The sequence below is a fragment of the Mus caroli genome, chromosome 4 (assembly GCF_900094665.2).
Source record: "Mus caroli chromosome 4, CAROLI_EIJ_v1.1, whole genome shotgun sequence".
Taxonomy (NCBI): Eukaryota; Metazoa; Chordata; class Mammalia; order Rodentia; family Muridae; genus Mus; species Mus caroli.
Genome location: NC_034573.1, coordinates 111,244,334 through 111,264,124, shown reverse-complemented (window position 1 = coordinate 111,264,124; position 19,791 = coordinate 111,244,334). Strand labels below are relative to the sequence as shown.

General features: G+C 51.3%; 1 protein-coding gene across 2 annotated transcripts in view; it reads left to right on the top strand.

The window, feature by feature from the left end:
• Kcnq4 (potassium voltage-gated channel subfamily Q member 4) overlaps positions 1–19,791 on the top strand; it is a 51,737-nt gene that overhangs the window by 15,328 nt on the left and 16,618 nt on the right. For both annotated transcript variants that reach the window (XM_021159917.2, XM_021159918.2), the window contains exons 2-8: positions 14,746–14,836; positions 15,224–15,350; positions 15,548–15,723; positions 16,382–16,507; positions 16,910–17,020; positions 17,191–17,286; positions 19,185–19,273. In XM_021159917.2, coding sequence (XP_021015576.1) covers positions 14,746–14,836; positions 15,224–15,350; positions 15,548–15,723; positions 16,382–16,507; positions 16,910–17,020; positions 17,191–17,286; positions 19,185–19,273 — 816 coding nt within the window. The remainder of the gene's footprint in view (positions 1–14,745; positions 14,837–15,223; positions 15,351–15,547; positions 15,724–16,381; positions 16,508–16,909; positions 17,021–17,190; positions 17,287–19,184; positions 19,274–19,791) is intronic.

Below are 19,791 nucleotides of genomic sequence, written 5' to 3'. Positions count from 1 at the left end.
GGGTGTTGAAGAAAGACCTTGAAAAGGATGAAGTTTCTTAATTCACAGAGCTTGCACTACAGGGGTAGGAGGGCTATAAAACCTGTCTCTAGTGTTTATCCCCTGTGCCTAGGTGCCAAGGAACAAAGAGTCTATCTATTACCCCTCATACACTGGGCAACAAGGATATTCATGATGTGGGCCTGGCGCCACCCCTCTTTGTAGGAGGAGCCCAGATCTTCCCACTCACTTAGTCTTTGAGCCCCTTACCAGGATCTTCCTGGCCTCAGGGGTCTCCAAGAAGACCCCGAGGAGGGTGATCAGCACCTTTGGCTATGGTGGGAGGAAGAGGGGTTTCTAGGACTCAGTACTACCGCATCACTGACAACACAGAAAATAGCTGCTATACAAAGGTTTCTCTGTGAGCCAGCCTTCTTTATCTATTTGGCAGGTGCTTATTTTCTCTCCATTTTCCAGATGAGGACATCGAGTCTTGGCAAGCTGAAATGACTTGCTTGAGGTCACACGTGAAACTCCCTGACACTAGGAGCCTTTAAGGACGGTGCTATGAGGTGCTGCCTGGCACCTGCTGCCCTGCCTGGGCACTCAGCCTGTGAGTGGAAACCTAGCCCTAGCGCGCTCTCCTCTTTCCCCCCTTCGTCCTCGCAGGGGCTGGCATCATCCCGACCCTGAGAACTGGGTCCTGCGACCCTGGCCAGAGCAGCACTAGGAAGGGTACAACAGGCCAAGACTCCGTCGTTCTTCCCCTCTTCCCTCGCTCTGTCGGCCTTCTTGGGTGGGCGATCGGTTGGGGTGTTGAATGCACTCTCTCAGCCCCCGGCCTCGGTGACGCGGCAGCACCTTCACACTTTCCGCTTGGCCCGCTGCTCGCCTTTCAGGCCGCAGCGTTTTCAATTGTTAATTTGGAAACGAAAAATAAGCCGGCCGGGCGGGGAGGCCGCGGGGAGGTAACAGGAGCCGCTGCTCCTGAAGTTTGCAAAGGCAAAGCCCCGCCCCATACTGCCCCGCCCACAAACCACGCCCCTTCCACTATGCCTCGCCCAGGCCGGGATCTGGGGTCTGGTGGCTCGCACCTTAGAACAGGTAGAAAGCCGTTCCTTGTGGTAGAAAGCCGGCCTGGGCCGAAGGCTGCGCCGGGAGAGGGGGTCCCTAAGGAGCTTCCCCTAAGAACATTTTCCTCTCCCGAGGAGCCGCCTGGTGTCAGCCTTCTGTGTCCCCAGGTGAACCCAAGCTTTGCTCAGGCTTCATGCCAGAAGACCCTTTCCTCCAGGCTGCAGCATCCGGGATCACTGATCCTGTTAGAGAGAAGGGGAAACTGAGTCCTAGAGAGGGGTAGATGATGTGCCATAGGTCCACCAGCCAACGCAGAGCTGAATTCAAGCTTATTCTGGCTGGGATAAGAGTGGGGTCTATCAACAGAAGACAGGGCAGCAGAACCAGAGATGTATGTTGTTGTCCCCCTTTCTCTCTGATCTGCAGGGCCCTGGGGCTAATGAAGTTCTGTTTGATCTACTCTGACTCCTCCTTGAAGCCATTATTCAGAAATGGGAGAGTTCTAGAGGCAGAAGATTCTGCATGCAAATAAAGTAAATTTTAAAAAAAAAAAACCCTCTTCTGGATGACTCCAGGGCACTCACTTACTCACTCACTCACTGACTTCCTAGAGAACACGCAACGGCAGCTCTAGAAGCTGTCCAGAATCTCACTTCCTGTCCCGGAAGCCAGAGTAGCCAGCTAGACCAGCCAAAAATATGGCTCTTGGTCCTGGCTCCTGCAGAGGGATACACAGGCAGCTGGCCAAGAAAGGGTAGAGAACCTGCCCATCTAAGTCCTGGTGCTGCTTTTGCCCCCGTGCTATGCCCTCCGGTGCCCCCAATCCTTATACTTCTTAGAACCAACAGGCAGGATTTTGCCTTTTGGAGGACTCTGGTCTGCTGGAATTATTGGCTGGACAGCCCTCCCCTAACAAGCTGAAGAAACGGAGAGGGTATCTGCAGATAACCTCCCGGCTCCCACCTTAACTGGGGCTATGGAACACCCCAGCTCCCAGCTTGAGCCCACAAGTCTTGTCCAGCTTGCAGGGTTCATTAGCTTCAGCCAGGGCGGGTTCTGGTTTTGGCGTTCCTAAGGGGGCACTCAGATGCTCCAGGTGTGGCCTGCCAGTTTGCATACTGCTTTGCTTATTCAGACCCACAAACCTCACTCTGGGTGGGGTCCTCAGTGGCTGAGCCAGCAGAATTCCCAGGCTGGGATCAGGTTTGGCACCTGAGCTCCCCAGGGGGCCCTGCCCCCTCCCCCAAAGCTCCTGTTCCACCCTGTCAGCTCTTGCCAGTTTGCTCGCTCTCGCTCTCTGAAAGTACTGAAAACCAAGTGGCTGGGACTAAAATCCCCCTTCCTCCTCAGCACAAGTCTGCTGATTAAGAGAACAGAAGGCTCCTTAGAGGTGACCCTGACCCCTCTCAGGCTCAAGTAGCTGGGGAACTGGGAAATCCTCGAACACAGGGCCACCCAGGTCACATGCAGAAAGGGCCAAAGCCGATTCCATCCTGGTCCTTTGGCTGTTTGAAAGGCTTGGGAGGTGGGGGGAGAGCGGGTGCTGAGTCTTACTTCTGCTGTCATCACCCTCAGGACTGAGACATTCAAGGCCAGGCCCAGTACCGAGTGTGATCTAGTTATGAGCACAGGGAGGCAGGCCTCCTTCTCGGACTCAGTTTCCCCATCTAGAAATGAGAAGATTGGTAGATTTTAAAGGGATCTTTAGTGCCAGAAATTAGCCCAGATCTAATCTCTTGAGCAAGTCATGGGAGTGTCCTGCTAGGATTGTACCATCATTTTCCCAGCTCACGGTGGGGCTAATGTTCTTCTTCTTCCCTGGTCCACGCTGCTCCTGCTCATGTCCTGTGTCTCTCCTGGGAGTGAAGGATCACATCCTCGGCTACCTCATGTCCACTTCCACCTCCTTCCCTCTCTTCCTTATCCCATGTCTTCCCTGAGCAGCTGGAACACAGCAGGTGCCTGCCCTCTGGCTCAGGCCTTCTGCACTGCCTTTCCCCTCTGCTCAGACGCTTGCGTGGTTCTCTACTTCTTCCACTATGCTCAGATGCCACCTCCCATGGCCTGCCCACTCCCACACTGGGTCTCTGTGTCCTTTTTGTCCCTTAATTTTTCTCCATCATCATTTGGTGACTCATTTATCATCTCCTTCTACCGAGAACATAAGCTCGCTGAAGGCGGGGCTATTGTGTGACTTTGTGCTTGGCTCTGGTGAAGTCTTTAGTAAATGGTCACTGAATGAATGAATGGTGAGTGAATAAATACTTTGTGGTTCTGGGCTGTCATTCATTTCCTCCCAATCTCTCCTGCTTCAGGGAGTGTTGAGGTAAATGGAGTCAGGCTTGCCAATGTGCTAGGGAGGAGGGGTATTTTTTTTTTCCTCAGGAAACTTAACCAGTATCTGTTTGAGTCAGGCACAGGACACGCACAGTAAAAAGGACAGACCTCTGGAGTTGTGGTGGCAGTTGTTACAACAGAGCTTTTCATTCCACCATGGAAGTTAGCAAAGAGATGGGGTGGAGGGTCAAGGGAGTATGAGGTGCGTCCCACCTAACCAGCCAGATTAGGGGGGGCACACACATGCAAAGATGGACAGGCAGAACACAAATGGTGTGGAGAACAAGCAAAGCCCTGGGTGCTACGGTGGTGCAGCAGAGAGCGCTAACAGAGTGCTGTGCCAGGACCTTCCTTGCCACCACACTTGAACCGGAGTCACAAGTCAGTGGATTTCACATTAAAGAAACAAAAGCAAAGCAGCAGAGATCTTGGTGCAAGTAAAATCTTGTGTGAAGCCCAGCTTGTGAAGCCGAGCCAACGAAACACACATTGAATTGTTTAGTGGGGCCAAGGGAGAGTTTCTTCTGGCCATCTTGCATACGTTTCTCAAATCTGGGCAACTTGCATTCCAGCCCTTAGTTCCCCTTCACTAGGCCGTAGCAGCTAGCTATTAGAGAAGTCGGTGTTGCCCTGCTAGCCCCACTGATAGACAGCCGTTTCCTGCTTGTTCCATCACCGGCTTGTGTTGACATATCATGCAACTCCCTTAAACGCTGCAGAAGGCAGTCTGACTGGTAGGAGCAGAGAGAGCAAGCAGAGGTTTGGAGGCTGGCCCAACTGGGAAAAGATGAGGCTATCCATTAAATTATTAGCCTATTTTCTGTTACGATAACAATATACTTGAGGCTAGGTGCTTCATTTTTTAAAAAAGGGCTGTGTTTAACTCATAATTCTGGAAGTTTAAGGGAGTGGTAATAGCATTAGCTCAGGTCTAGTGAAGACCCTCATGGGTGATAATATCACAATCTTGTGTGTGTGAGTGTGTGTGTGTGATCACATGGTAGGATAGGAAGCCAAAGACAGTTCAAGGAGATCTATGCTAATGCCTCTGAGGTTACACCTTCAATGATCTAACAACCTCCCATCAGGCTCCATCTCATATTATTGCCACACCGGGGATCAAGCTTAGCACCATGAACCCTTTGGGGATGACCACACGTAAACCACAGCACTCAAGTGCCTTGTCCAGTAGACACTGTTTTCCATGCTGTGTGTTTTAGAGGATCTGGCTCAAGAAAGACTGGCATAGGAGGTGGAGAACAGTAAGAAAAGGGGATGTTGCAGAGTCTTTATAGCCAGGAGCACATCTGGGATTCATGAACTAGAGAAGGGGAGGTGGACTTCAGGGCCATCAACACTGCTCTCTGTACATCTCTCCCTTACCTCCCTGGTTCATGGTTCCCTGTGGAGAGAGAAGCTGATCGGGGGCTGGTGAGATGGTTCTGTGAGTAGGAATGCTTGCTGCACAAACATGAGGACCTAAGCTGGATCCCCAGCACCAGCACAGAAAAGTGGGCAAGACCACATGTGCCTGTGACCCCAGTGCTGGGGATGGGGGCAGAGATGAGAGGGACTCTAGGGGCCTGCTGGCAGCCCACCTAGCTGAGAGATGGTGAGCTCTAGGGTCAGTGAGAGACCCTGTTTCAAGGGATTAAGGTGGAGAGTGACATAGTAGGACATTTGAAATGAACTTTGACCTATGCTCATGCGGACCTGAGTGGGCACATGCACTCATGTGCAAACCCTCCCACAAACACCCTAAAAAACAAGAATCCTGTCGGCTCTGCCCAACTTCAGTTGTAAGTACACACACACACGGTTTTGGTTTTTGGAGACAGGGTCTCATGTGTTTCAAACTGTCTTTGGACTGGTTTATGTAACTGGCCTTGAGTTCCAGATCCCTCCTGCCTCGACCTCTTAAGTCCTGGATTAAAGCATGTGCCATCATGCCCAGCTGGTGGACCCTTCTTGGTTCAAACTCCAGCCAGGAAGGAACATGGAATCATCCAGGGCCTTTCCATGAGGTGCCCTGCTGGGCTGAGAGGGTTCCAGTGGCTAGGGGTGGGTCAGCCCACAGCAAGCAATTCTAGTTTCTAATGGAGCCAGCTCAAGGGGTCAAGTTTTTGCAACATGTCCAGCTAAAGGGAATGTGTTTTCTAATTGGTCCTCCAATAGGAGACATTTTTTTTTCATAGTTTGCACTATGTGCTGGCAGCTGCTGTCTCTCCAGGGAGATCCTTGGAGAAAGTAGAACTGAGCTAAGTCTCTCCCTCCCACTGCCCTGCTGGACAGTCATAAAGCCGAAGGAACCTTAGCCATTATTGGATTGTCTCTCCTTTGTGTTACAGACAGGGAAACTAAGGCTCCTTTAAGACCTCATCCCCTCCCTGAGCCCCACTATGGACCTCTGGCCCAGAGATGCAGCCTTGCCAGCAGCAGCCTTGTATGGGGCCCCGGGTCACGTGTTCTTAGTCCCTCTGCCATATTTAGAATCGCTGGATCAGGGGAAACTCTCCTCCCAGCCCTTGAGGATTCTTGGAAAGAGCCTCATTCTGAGGCCCGCTTAATGCCGGCCCCCATCAGCGCCCCAACCCAAAAAAAAAGTAAGTGTCCTTTCTCCTTAGAGGACGGTGGGACCCTCTAGGCTTTTTTGTGCCCCACCCCCATCTCCTTGTTGGGATGTGCCTGGCAAGTCTAACTGAAGTCCTTTCTTCAGCATCAGCTCTGGTTTGGGGCTCAAGACATACCTTTCAGTAGGCAGGAAACAGGGGTCATGACCTCTGCCCTTCAGGAATCTTGGCTGAGTCATGACTTGCTGGCACCAGGGTCTCCCTGCTGAGGGAAACAGAGCAGCCCTGCTTTGGGGGTGGGTCCTAGTCTAGAGAGCAAAGGAGTCATACTCTCCGGGCCAGAGGCAAATATCAGGGAGCCAGCTGGCTGTTAGGCAGGTCCTGGGCACTGACAGGCAAGGCTCGGGCTGGGGGTGGGACCTTGGAAGGATGGAAGGATGGAAGGAGGTCTTGGAGGAAAGAGGGCAAAGAGCCTGGGTCTGACGTGGTGAGGGAAGCACCCCCTCACTCCACCCACATAGGCTGTGTCCTCACTGGATAATCAAACCTGAAAAAAAACAAAAACAAAAACAAAAACAGAGAAACCAAACTGCCTCTTCAGCTCTCATAAAATCCCACCTCCTCGGAGTTCCTGGGTGTCCATGCTTAGGTCCCTCTCTTGACCCAGCCTGGTCCAACTGAACCTGGTCCTACCTCTCTCCCCTTCACCCTGTCAGCCTGGGAATCCATCCTTAGCTTACTCCATGGTCCAGGCTTCAGCTCCCTGTCCTCCTGGCTCCTCCCACCCCTGCTCTCTCATTTGAGAGAGATTCCAGTGTCCAACTTTCTCCAGCTTCCCTGGCCTTTCTCCTTTGCAGTTCTGGCTCACTGGATCCACTCCTACTATGTGCTCTTTCTCCAACCAGGCCAGCTCAGGTCATTCTCTGCCTGCCTGTGAGGCTGTTCGGATCCAGGGACCAACATGTTACCAAATCCAATAGACACTGTCAGGACTTGTATACTACCGTCCCTTCCCCTCCTCCCTTCTTTTTTTTTTTTTTAAGATTTATTTATTTTATTTTATGTATATGAGTAAGTACACTGTAGCTGTACAGATTGGTTGTGAGCCATCATGTAGTTGCTGGGATTTGAACTCAGGACCTTCGGAAGAGCAGTCAGTGATCTTAACCGCTGAGCCATCTCACCAGTCCGCCTCACCCCACTTCTTGCTATCATCCGCACGCTTGCTTCTCTTGACTTCTGTTTCCTCTCCATCTCCCTGGATGTGCTCTTTTGGTCTGGACAGAGGACTTCTCCCTTCACACTGCTGGGGTGACACTGAGTCCTCCCCTAACTTCACTGTAGTTCTCATGTATTACTGGGCAGTTTCACCAGCCCAGTGTACTTGCCCAAAATGGAGTGGCCATTCATCCTCACTGTCCCTAAGTTTCGCTTGGTATGATGCCACCAGTCCATTCTCTTCTCTCTGTTCTCTGCTGCTGCTTTCCTGGTCCAGGTCTCCATCATTTCTCAGATGTGTTATCCTGGAGCTCCTAGTCAGTGTCTGGCCTGCATGTCAGTCCTATTCCATGGTCTGATCCTGAAACACAAGTGGAACATCATTGACATTTCTGTTCTCTGAACTCCCTCCCCAATGGCTCCCATTGCCTTTCGGATCACGTTCAAGTATCAGAGGGTGCTCTCATGGATCTGACCTTCTCTGTGTCCCCCACTGGGTCAAGGACCTTCTGGGCTGGCTTCCCACAGACACCCACATATTTGCATGCCCTGCTTCTTCTGTCTGGGTCACCCCAGCCCTGGCTGGTTACCTCTCCACTTTAGCTGAGCTGACATCTTTTTGAAGCAGCCTCAACCTCCTTAGGACAGTCACCAGCTTTCCCGCTGGGTCCCCACTGTTACAGTTGCCATGTCTTGCAATCTAGATTATTTATTAAATTCAACTGACTGTATATGAGATTAGTGTTTTTGAAGTGAGTGTGGTTCAGAGAAATTAGAGGCGATCTCTTTTCTTCCTACTGTGAGATCCCCTGCCATCCTCTGAACACATCCCCTCTGGGCGTGTTTCCAGGGTACCTAGAACTGAGCTGATCTTCTCCCTTCCCATCCCACTACGGAAGAATCACCAGGCTGATGGGAACCGTCAGTGATGAGACCATTCAGGGTCCCTGACCTTTGTGCTGTGGTCTGGCAGGGAACTTGAAGCCCAGAGAAATTCTTGGACCTTGTGGTCCAGGTGGTCTTGGGCTCAAGTTTTATATTGTGACTTTGGGAAAGCTAACACCCTCCCTCTTGTTTTTTAAATATCAGCTTTGGGGGCTGGTGAGATGGCTCAGTGGGTAAGAGCACCCGACTGCTCTTCCGAAGGTCCAGAGTTCAAATCCCAGCAACCACATGGTGGCTCACAACCATCCGTAACGAGATCTGACTCCCTCTTCTGGAGTGTCTGAAGACAGCTACAGTGTACTTACATATAATCAATAAATAAATTTAAAATAAAAAAAAATATCAGCTTTGTTGAGAAGTAAGTTCTATTCCGTAGCATAACTCCTGTTAATGTGTGTACTTCTGGACTCACAGACTATCATGGCTTGTCACCTCACTTGTATGCTTGGGAAACTGTGGTAGGGATTTTGTGGAGAATGTGTGTTGGAAGGATTTGGTGTTGTGTTGTACCAATGGGAAGCCCTGGGCCACCTGGAGCACTTATGCTTGTAATTTGAGCTTGCACAGACTAGTGGTGAAGCTGATGCTGGCATAGCACCTCCCTCCCTGACAGCCCCCCAGCCCTGGCCGTTTCTAGTAGTGATCTGAGGCAGTGGGGAGACAGCAGGGATTGCCATTGTGTTAAAGGTGCTGATTTGGCGTCAAGCGTGGAAGCTCGAGCCTGTCATCCTAGCAATGAGGAGGTTGAAGGAGGGGGATCTTGAGTCCTAGGTTAGCCTGGGTACACAGTGAGACCCTGTCAAAAGTAAAAACAAATGAAACCCTGCATTGGTTAGTAACTGAGCTCCATTCCCACCTTGAACTTAATGAATCAGACATTGTCAAGGAAGTACCCAGAAATCAGCATTAAAAAAAAAAAAAAAAAAAAAAAGACAAGGTCTCCATGTACTCAAGGATGACCTTGAGTTTCTGAGTTTTGCTTCCGTCACATGACTGCTGGAATTACAGGCATGTGCCACCATTGACAAGCCTTCCAGAGGTTCTGATGTCCTCTGTAATTTGATAGCTGTGGATCTAAGCAAATATCTACCCTTTCCTCTCTAATCTTCCTGCATGAGTAGGGGGATAGTTGCAGAATGGGGGAGGGTATATGGGACAGGAAAGACTGTTATAGACCTCCTGGCTAGCCTACATACTGCCCCTATCTGCCACACCTCTAACTCCTGGTTGGCCAAGGGAGTGCACAGGCCCACTTGGCCAAGATGGGGTGCATAAAGATGTCATGGAAGAAGCCTCTAGACTGGTGCTCTGCTAGGGAGATCACAAAAGGCCCAGGCCAGCCAGCCCCAGAATACCACCTAGCTGGAGAAACTGAGGCCCCAGAGGGTCAGAGACAACCCTTGAGCAATCCTATCAGTCCTATGATGAAGTCACAAGCCAGTGTGGCAGACACACCCAGACTTCCTCTGTCTCCTAAGCTGTAAACATCTGAGCTTGTGTTTCTCCGAGAGCATCTTTGTGTGATGAATTCAGCCAAAGCAACCTTGAGGCCAGAGGCTGTAGAGGTTCTAGCCCCAGCTCCGCCACTGAGTGGGATCTGAAGCAAAGGTGTCAGTCCTGCGTCTCATGTCTTCATCTTGAAGATAGGAATAATTATTCAGGTGCCAGGAACAGGGTGTTGTTCATCATCAGAGCTAACAGATCCATTCAAATGAATTGAAGACCCAGGATAAGGAAATTCCCTTCCCTGATAGTGATGAAAGGAAGGGAAGGTGAAGTTCAGGGTTTTGCTGTTGCTTTAGACAGAGTCTTGCTATGTAGCCCAAGCTGGCATGAAACTTACTATGTAGATCAGGGTGACCTCTAACTTGTAGTGATCCATCTGCCTTCAAAATTGCTGGGACTATACATTTACATTGCTACTCTCTGACAATTCAAGGGACTTGTAATCAGTGTTTGCCCAGTGGAGCTGGTCAAGGATAGGGGCAACTGAGGAAAGATGCTGAGACGTTTGTTCAGTCTGGATGGATGGGCTGAGTTTTAGGAGATTCGTCAGTTGGTTCAAAATGGGCCCTTTGGCTTAGGGACAGGGTGTTTTGATGTTGTTTTCTCGGTGCCATGAAATCTGTCAGTCAGGAAAAGGGAAGGATAGTGTATGAAGCCACTCTTCTAGAGAGAGGATGCTGGAAAGGCCTCATCAAAGGAGTGGTGTGTGAGCAGGCACCCAGGTAAGCAAGGGAGCAACCAACCAAGCAAACCAGGAAAGCCTGTAAGTGGAGATACTTAGATGAGCTACTGGCAGGCTCAGGAAGTGCACGGAGTGAGCAGTGAGCAAGAGAGCAGAGAGGATTAGATGCAGGGGTGGGCAGGCAGGTAGTGTGGGAGTAGGTGATGTGTGGAGCTGGGATGGGGGAGCAGATGGTGGGGCTTGACCAGGAGGAGAGATCTGGTCTGATCCAAGCTGGAGGTGGTGAATAGAAGATGACAGAATCACAGCTGGCTCAGGTGGCTGGCCTTAGTACCCAGTTACCACCGCTGAGCTACCAGGGAAAGGAGATCTTGTGGCACATTGGGATTCTAGCTTAGGACATGTTTGGTTCCAGGGGCCACCAGATAGCCAAGAAGAAACTTTGAGCTGGTAGGTGGACATGAGCTGGGCTCTCAGGAAAGCCTGCCACAGTTTCACACCCGCTAGGCAAAGAGGTGAGTACAGTAAGGGCTGGGGGCAGGACTGAACAGGATACTTTTTTTGTTTCTTGTTTGTAGTTTTCAGAAAACTGCATTAAAAAATATGTTAGCGGTGCTGGACATAGTAGCTCATGCCTATGAGCCTTACTAGTCCAGAGACAGGAGGATCACAAGTTTGAGTCTAAGCAGTTCAGGGAAGTCCTATATAAACAAACAAATATATACACACAATATTAATTATTTTAATTTTAATATTAATAAATATTAATAACTGGTGATAGTGGGAACCAGTGGGATGGCTCAGTGGGTACAAGTACTTGCTATCAAGCCTGGCACACACACACACACACACACACACACACACACACACACACACAAACACTCATGCACAATAATACAAGTACTTGCCATCAACCTCACAAGTTGAGTTTGATTCCCAGGAACTAGATAATAGAGGAAAAGAAGCAATTCGTGCAAGTTGTCCTCTGATCACACACCTGCTATGGTGCACACACACACACACACACACACACACACACACACATAGAATTATTTAAACAAGTTGGAGACAGTGTTGCGTGCCTGTAGCCCTATCCACTTGAGAGGTGCAATGGAAGGATCTCTTTAGCTCAGGCATTTGAGACTCTCTTGTTAATATAGCAAAGAACCCGTCTCAAAAAAGATAGGGGGATGGGGCTGCAAAGATGGCTCAGTGGTTAAGAGCTCTGCTGTTTAAGAAGACCCACATTCCGTCTGTCCCAACATCCACGTGGTGACTGGTGACTGTCTGTAACTTCAGTTCCAGAGGAACCAACATCTTCTTTTGCCCTCCTCTGCTACTGTATGTACATGGTGTGCAGACATACTTGCAAGCAAGATACCTATACACACACTACTCTAGTAGAGACCCCAAATTTACCTTCCATCACTTAAATAAGGCAACTCAGGACCACCTATAAGTCATTTTCCAGGGGACCTAGCACCCCCTTCTGGCAGCCACATGCATCTGCACTCATGTGCACATACTCTGTCACCCCACATATACAAGACTATAAATAAAATAAATCTTTTGAAATGTTAGAGACTTGTCTTAGTCACTGTTCTACTGCTATGAAGAGACACCATGACCAAGACAACTCTTATAAATGAGAGCACTTAACTGGGGGTTTGCTTATAGTTTCAAAAGTTAATCCATCCTTATCACGGAGAGGGGCATGGCAGCATGCAAGCAGGTATGCAGGCATGGTGCTGGAGAACTAGCTGAGCACTAAATCCTGATCCACAGGCAGTAGGCAGAGTGGAGTTGGGAGAGGGGAGGCGAGGAGCGGGGAGGGAGATAAATGGACTAAGTAGGATTGGAAGTGTCCTGGGCTTTTAAAACTCAAAGGCCACCTCTAGTGACACACCTCCTCCAACAAGGCTACCCCTCCTAATCCTTCCGAAACAGTTTTGTCAACTGGGAACCAAGCACTCAAATATATGAGCCTGTGGGGGCCAACCTCATTCAAGCCACCACAAGGCATAGATAGGCTCTACGTATGGAGCAGAATAACTAAGCCCGCGCCTAGAAAGCCCTGGGTTTAATCTCCAGCATTGCCAAACAAATAAATAAACGAAGGAACATTAGCTTGTTATTGTGTAAGCAATCCATAGTCATTCTAAACAGAATCTTAGGAAGCACAGATAAAAACAAACAAACAAACAAACAAAAGCCAAATCCCTTCCTCTTGCCTGCATACATAAAGGACATCTCTTCCTAACCATCAGGATCACATGACACTCGAGGTTTCACAATCAGCTCTTTTCACTCGAGTCTCCTGTGGATAGTTGATACCTGTGTAACTGTTGAAGTAGCAAGAAAAAAAAATAAAGGAAAAGAATTCCAGAAGTGCTCATCAGAAAGTCATGTATACCCACCGCTGCCTGAGGTCTTGGGCAGCTGAGAAAGGCAATACCAACCCTGTGTGGGCTGCAGCCCCCATTCCAGGTAGCCTCCTGCTGTTGGTCCTGTGGTTAATGACTGAATCTGAGGACTGTGGGGCCCACGTTTCCCTCTGTGCTTGCCTCGTGTCTCTGCTGACTCAGCTCTGGCCTGGAACTGGCCGCAGAGGCCTCCGTCATTCATCTGAAACCCTTTACCGGCAGCTGCTTCTTGCCTCCTTGATCCAGGGGCATTTCCTGTGATGCAGTCTCAGATGCTGACCTCCAAGGAGATGTAAGTGGCCCAGGGCACAGCTAAACCCTACTCTCAACTGTCCATCAGCCCTTACAGAGAAGGAGGCTGGCCAGAAGAGATCAGTGATTTTTCCTAGGTGTACACACATATTCACATGCACGCACGTGTATACACACACACACACACACACACACACACCACATGAGATGTGCACACATGCTTGAACATAGATAAAGATAAGTAGAAAGAGAGTTGGGCTGGGCATGGTGTTGCACACTTGTAATCCTAGAACTTGTGAGGCAGAGACTGGAGGCTAGAGTTCAAGGCTAGCCTGGGCTACACAGCAAGGCCCTGCCTCAAAAAAAAAAAAAATTAACAAAAGAAAGAACAAACCCTGGGGCACATACAAGAAAGCAGGCTCCAGAAAGGGAGTTTGAAGAGGGAGCCATGAGTAGGAAGGACTCAAAGGTTCTGGGGAACATATAGAGTTTGTACAGGGCTGAGGAACAGGCAGTGAAGGAGCTCAGGCAGTGTGCGAGGCTCAGGTGGATCTCAGCAGTAAAGCTCTGAGAACACACAGGAAGCCTGGCAGGTCAGTGCAGAGTGATGCATTTCCAGGGAAGAAGCTATCACTTCTGGTGTTTTCTGGGTCGGTGGGTGCTTAGCACACCTTGTTCCAAAGAGTCCACACTCCCCTCGCCATGTCTGTAGCTCTCCTGAGTGTATACACCTGCATAAGGCCTCCCCAAAGGATTCCTGGCTCCAACCTCCCGTCAGCCCTGGAAATACACAGCAACCTTAAGTGAAACCCATTTCCTGCTGTGGGCCATTGTTTCTCCATGTGTAACTGACAAGGAAAGTGTTGGATGGCTTAGGGTCTAGCATTCCTTTCCTAAAGGGCCACTTGGTACCTTCCCACTGCCCATAGGGTAGTTTCAGGCCTTAGTCTCCAGCTCCTCACTGCCTGTTTCCACTTTTCTTTTCCTTTATTCCTTGTGTTGCTTCTTCCCTGCCTACCCTGTCCCCCTTCTTTTTATTTATGGAGTGATGGTGGTGGTGGTGGTGGTGGTGGTGGTGGTGGTGTGTGTGTGTGTGTGCTTGAGTGCACGTGCACATGTGTGTGGTGGTCACCGGTGTGAGTGTCTGTACTCATGGAGGCCAGAGGAGAACATTTGTGCCCTATGATATTGCTGTTTGCCTTATGGCCCTGAGACAGGGTCCTCCAATGGTCCCAAAGCTCACTGTTTCAACCGAATGGACTGGCTGGCCCATGAGCTTCTGCGAGCTGCCTGTCTTTGATCCCAAGACTAGGGTTATAGACTCATGTGGTCGTGCCCAGCCTTTTTTACATGCGTGTTTGGGATTCGGATGCTTGTGCTGTGGGTGCTCTCACTGCTGAGCCGCCTTCCCAGCCCCTCTCTTCTGTAGCTGACTCATTATGAATTCCATAGAAACATGGAGACAGAGCAGCTGTCCCTATTCTTCAGTTGAGACCGCAGCTTCTGAGCTCTGCTGGAACACTTCCTTGGGACCTTAAAATGGAGCCCAGGGCCAAGGCGAGTGGGTGGCTGAGCCTGGGGAAACACTGAGCCTCTATGTTCTCTTGCCAGCCCAGAAAAAAACTGAGAAGCCTCCTCCTCGCTGAGCTCCAGTCACACCAGGGTCCTCTGGAGAGGGCTTGGGAGGTGTCAGCTCAGCATCCCTCAGTCATGCCCTCCCCTCTGCCATCTAACCTTCCTGGTCACTCTCCAATTGCAGATTTTTGCTAGTCTTCAGCTGCCTGGTGCTGTCCGTGCTGTCCACCATCCAGGAGCACCAGGAACTTGCCAACGAGTGTCTCCTTATCTTGGTGAGTGCGGGGAATCCCCCATAGGCGTTCCTTCAAGGGAGAACAACATCTGTGTAGGCACTCTGCACCCGAACTGAAACAAACCTCACCAACAGAAGGCCTTCCACCAACCGAGAGCCATGCTCAATGCCACTGAACCAGGGTTAAGAGTCTAGAATGACAGTAAGACTGAGGGCGGGGAGAAGAAAAAACAAAACAAAACACCAACATCTTATGATGCTTGTGTATGAGGGCAAACCTGGGCTTCTGTTCTTCCTAGAGGACAAAGAGAGGGTAACCTCCCTCCTGGAACACTCTCAGAGCTTTCCAGGTATAAGAGGGACCTAGCCAGGTGTTGGTTTTCCTAACTCAGGATTGGGCTCTGATCTGGGTCCTGGTTCCCCACAGGAATTCGTGATGATTGTGGTCTTTGGCTTGGAGTATATAATCCGTGTCTGGTCGGCCGGATGCTGTTGTCGCTACAGAGGATGGCAGGGACGCTTTCGCTTCGCCAGGAAACCCTTCTGTGTCATCGGTATAAAGCCTTCCCTACTCTGCCTCACTCCAAATCTCAAGGAGCCATTTTGATCCCAGCCTTGACCCCGACTCTGGTTTCTCATGAATTTTCGTGGGCCCTCCCTATCTGAACCCCACCCACTTAATGTCCCCGGAGTTCCAGACCCCAGGTCTTGACAGGGGGTAGGCTGGTAACTTTGACACCCTGCCCTGCAGACTTCATCGTGTTCGTGGCCTCGGTGGCAGTGATAGCTGCGGGCACACAGGGCAACATCTTTGCTACGTCCGCGTTGCGCAGTATGCGCTTCCTGCAGATCCTGCGCATGGTGCGTATGGATCGCCGCGGTGGCACCTGGAAGCTGTTGGGATCCGTGGTCTATGCGCACAGTAAGGTGAGGCTGGAGAAAGGTGAGAGGAACCAAGCTGCCCCGGACTACACTAGGCACAAGCAAGAGGCGGAGCTTAGGCGGGGCCAAATTGGGACGGGCGCGTAGGGACTGGAACCAGGCAGAGCTGGCCGTGTTAGGCACTGATGGGGGGTGGGGGTTAGTGGGTGCGAGGCATACAGTGGGGCAAGTACAGTTGGGGTGTGATGGGGGCGTGGCTTGTCTGAAGTATGGGGCTGGAGCTTAGCAGGGGTGAGGTTTAATAGAAACTTCAGGAAGGTCTGACGTGAGGGGTCGAGGCACCTGGAGCCAGCAGGGGCGGGGCTCAGACAAGGCCTGAGAGGTAGGGCTTAAGGGTCACATCTGGAAGCCCTTAGGTTAGGAGAGGACTGCTCCCAATGGAGTGGGGAACTGGATGGGTGAGGCTGGAAAGGAACCATAGGCGCTCCTGGGTTGAAGCCTGAAAGATGGAGCAAGAATGGCAGAGCACAGAGGGCCTGGAGAAAAAGGGCTGAGCTGCCATGATTAAGGGCAGGCCTGGGCGTCTGGCTTTTGGGGTTTCAGAGAAAGCTGGGTAGAGGCTTCTTCCTTGAAGAAAGGGGCGACTGGAGAAGTGTGTGTAGCCTTATCCCCTGACAGGTAGGTGCCCCTCCCCCTCCCCCAGGAGCTGATCACCGCCTGGTACATCGGGTTCCTGGTGCTCATCTTCGCCTCTTTCCTGGTCTACCTGGCTGAGAAGGATGCCAACTCTGACTTCTCCTCCTATGCCGATTCGCTCTGGTGGGGGACGGTGCGTGAGCGTCTGTGCAGGGCTGCCCTTCCCCCTAGGAGCATCCCTGGACATTCCCAGGCTCTGTCCTCCTAGGATGCCCCACTCAGGGTTGGCCGGTCCTTGTCTCATCACGCTAAGGCTGTGGCTCCTGTGACCAGTCCCCATGCTTGTCCTACCCACTCTGTGGGACCTGTCTGTGCCCTCATCTCCAGCCCTACACTCAGCCCTTGTGATGTGTACCGCTTTTCCTTGACTAGTGTGAGAACGGAATCCACCTGAGAAGTCCTTGAGACCAATCCCTATGGTTGTAGAGGAAGCCCTTCTCTTGTTATTAGTTTCCCACTTGTTTTTGCTGTACCTTCAAGTCCTTGTGTCAGGTCCCTGTGCCCAGTCCTATGGGCAACCTGTTTGTATCTCCAGATCACACTGACGACCATTGGCTATGGTGACAAGACGCCACATACATGGCTGGGCAGGGTTCTGGCTGCCGGCTTCGCCTTACTGGGCATCTCCTTCTTTGCCCTGCCTGCCGTGAGTTCTCTGCTGGTTGTTGAGGGAGGCTGGGGATCAGGACCTGACCAGCCTGGTCCTAAATTTACCTTGGGCAGTCTGGGGTGTCCCAGATGCACAGGTATGGGAACATCCTAGTAGCCTCTTGTCCTCCTTGCCACACTACCTACAGCCATGCCTCATCCCCACAGGGCATCCTGGGCTCTGGCTTTGCCCTGAAGGTCCAGGAGCAGCACAGGCAGAAGCACTTTGAGAAGCGGAGGATGCCAGCAGCTAATCTCATCCAGGTACACGATGCTTAGGCAAGCCTGTGCTGTGTCAGCCCTGTGTGCTGACCTATGGGTTTCAAACTTTCAAAGTTCAGAGAGGCTAGAGACTTCGGCCGGGGGGTGGGGGTGGGGTGGGGGGGTGGGGGTGTACCTGCCACATTATAGACAGAGCTGGGATGTTGACTACAATATCAGTAATGCTCCCCACCCCCACAGCAAATACCTGCTTTTGAACTCCCTAGACTCACCCTGTTGCCAGCTCTGGCCATAATGTGGGATGGGGAGAGATCCTGGGGCAAAAGGCCCCCATCTCATGGTGGAGACCTAACTCTGCCATCCTGAACTGTCAGCCTTCTCCACTCCCAGCACCTTGATACACTGTATCCTAAGGAAGTCATGCAAGAAGATGGTCCAAGGCTAGACTTTTAGAATTGCCAGCATTTAATGGGCAGCTGAAAAGGGAGCCAGTCAAGGAAACAGAGGGGGAAGTGGCCAGAGATGGGAGCAGGTGTAGGAAGCCGGGAGCTTGTGATCTCTGTTTCCCTCCGTGTGATGGATCTGAGTAGACTCTGATCTGTGCGTCACTCACCATTGCCTTGGCTCCTCTCCAGTGTAGGGGCATGCAAGAGAACACCCTGTAGGAGATAGTTGAGGGGTACTGACACAGCACACCTCTGCCTGCTCCCCAGCACACTGCCCTCTGACCACCCAGACCCAAGCCTGACTCGGCTCCTCCTTATCTCTTCTTCCCAGGGCATAATAACCCTTTCTCCATCCCTGCTATCTACAACCACCAGCCTGACCTTTTCTTCTTAGCATCCCTTGGGGCACAATGGCCACTGTCCTCTGGGAGCTGGCCTCCCCAGGGGCATTGTAGGGGCAGGCAGCTGGCACTGTCCATGCTGAGAGACAGCTGGTATTGTGGTACCCATAATTAATGAGAGCTCTGGCAGCTGCTCCCCTGCCCATGCCAGGGACCCAGGCAAGCAGGAAGTAAAAATATTTCTGTCTTAGGAAGGCGCCAGGCTGGTGAGGTCACTTGTGGCAACCCCGTAAGGACAAGAGGCACCCAAAGGAGGGGGGCATCCAGGCTGGTCTGATTCTGCTTTGTCTTGTCTGTTTCTATATCTCCCTGCTCTGGAGGATCAATCCATTCCCAGGCCTTTCCAGATTCCCCTCTTCACCTAGAGAATCAGGGACAGTTTTGCTTCTCATTTGACTCTAGTTCCTTCTGCTGCAGTGTCCATGGCTGCTGAAGAGTTGGTGGTCAATAATCTTTGTTGCTCTAGTCCCATGGTAGCAGTAGGCAGCTGATGAAACTACAGTGGACTCGCTGTTTGTAAATCCATTCACCCAGTCAACATTCCCTCTCTAAACATTCGCAGAACCACATACGCGTGCCAGATACTGTACTTGGCACCAAGGATGTAGGGGTGCCCGTGATGCAACTTATGAAGAAAGACACTAACCAGACGCTGTAAATGCGTACTTAGCTAAGGGAGTGAACAGGAGGGCTTAAAGGAGTCTGGCCATGAGTGCACCAGGCACTAAGCTTAGCGTTGGGCAGATATCTATTCATTTTGCCCATGCAACACTCTGTTAGGTCAACAATGGTCAGTTTATTCTGCATGGGAGAATGGATTAGAAACCCATGCCTATCTGACCACAGACCCCCCAGCTCTTACCCAGTGCTTGTAGGCCCCTGGCTCTGGTGCCAGTTTACTGGGTCACCTTGAGGAAGTCTTTTCTCTCTAGGTCTTGGTTTCTTGGCTGGCCCTGCTGGTAGCTATGGAATTAGACTTGGCCTCTGGTTCTGGCATCACTCTCAGCTGGCCTGGGACTGGGTTCCTTCAGGGGCAGAGGGCTGGTGGGTGGCTAAGAACTTCTATGACACCCCATTCTCCATGTCCCTCCAGGCTGCGTGGCGCCTGTACTCCACGGACACAAGCCGGGCCTATTTGACAGCCACTTGGTATTACTATGACAGCATTCTCCCATCTTTCAGGTAGGTGCTGCGGGAGTGGGAGAGGGTAGGGGCTGGCACTAATGCCCCTTGAGAAGATGCCTTCAGGATTGAGAAAGGAGATAGCTCCCGAAGGAACATTTGGGACTAGCTCTTTAGGTCCTACATAACTTGGAGCCTGGCTGGTCCTCTCCCCAGCTCTCCTGTGTCTACTGATCCCAGGGTATTTATTGATGCAGCTTTGCCCCTGAAGCTGAGCCCCACTCATGGAATGCTGGCATCTACATGCTCACCCATAGATGATGCCACCCAGGAAAACTACACCAGCTCTTCTCCCCTCAGTCCTGAGTCGGAGACATATTAGCAATGCAGCTGGTGCTAGGCGGAGGGTGCTATGCAGAAATACGCGTGCTTGCCCCAGAGTCCCTGCGTGTGACTGTGTGGCCCCTGTTACTGTTGTGGGCAGCATCCTCTGAGGCCAGCAGTGGGTCTGCTCTGCAGGCCCCAGGCTGGGCTGAGACTGAATGGGGGCGGCTCCGCGCTGGAAGTTATTAATAGCA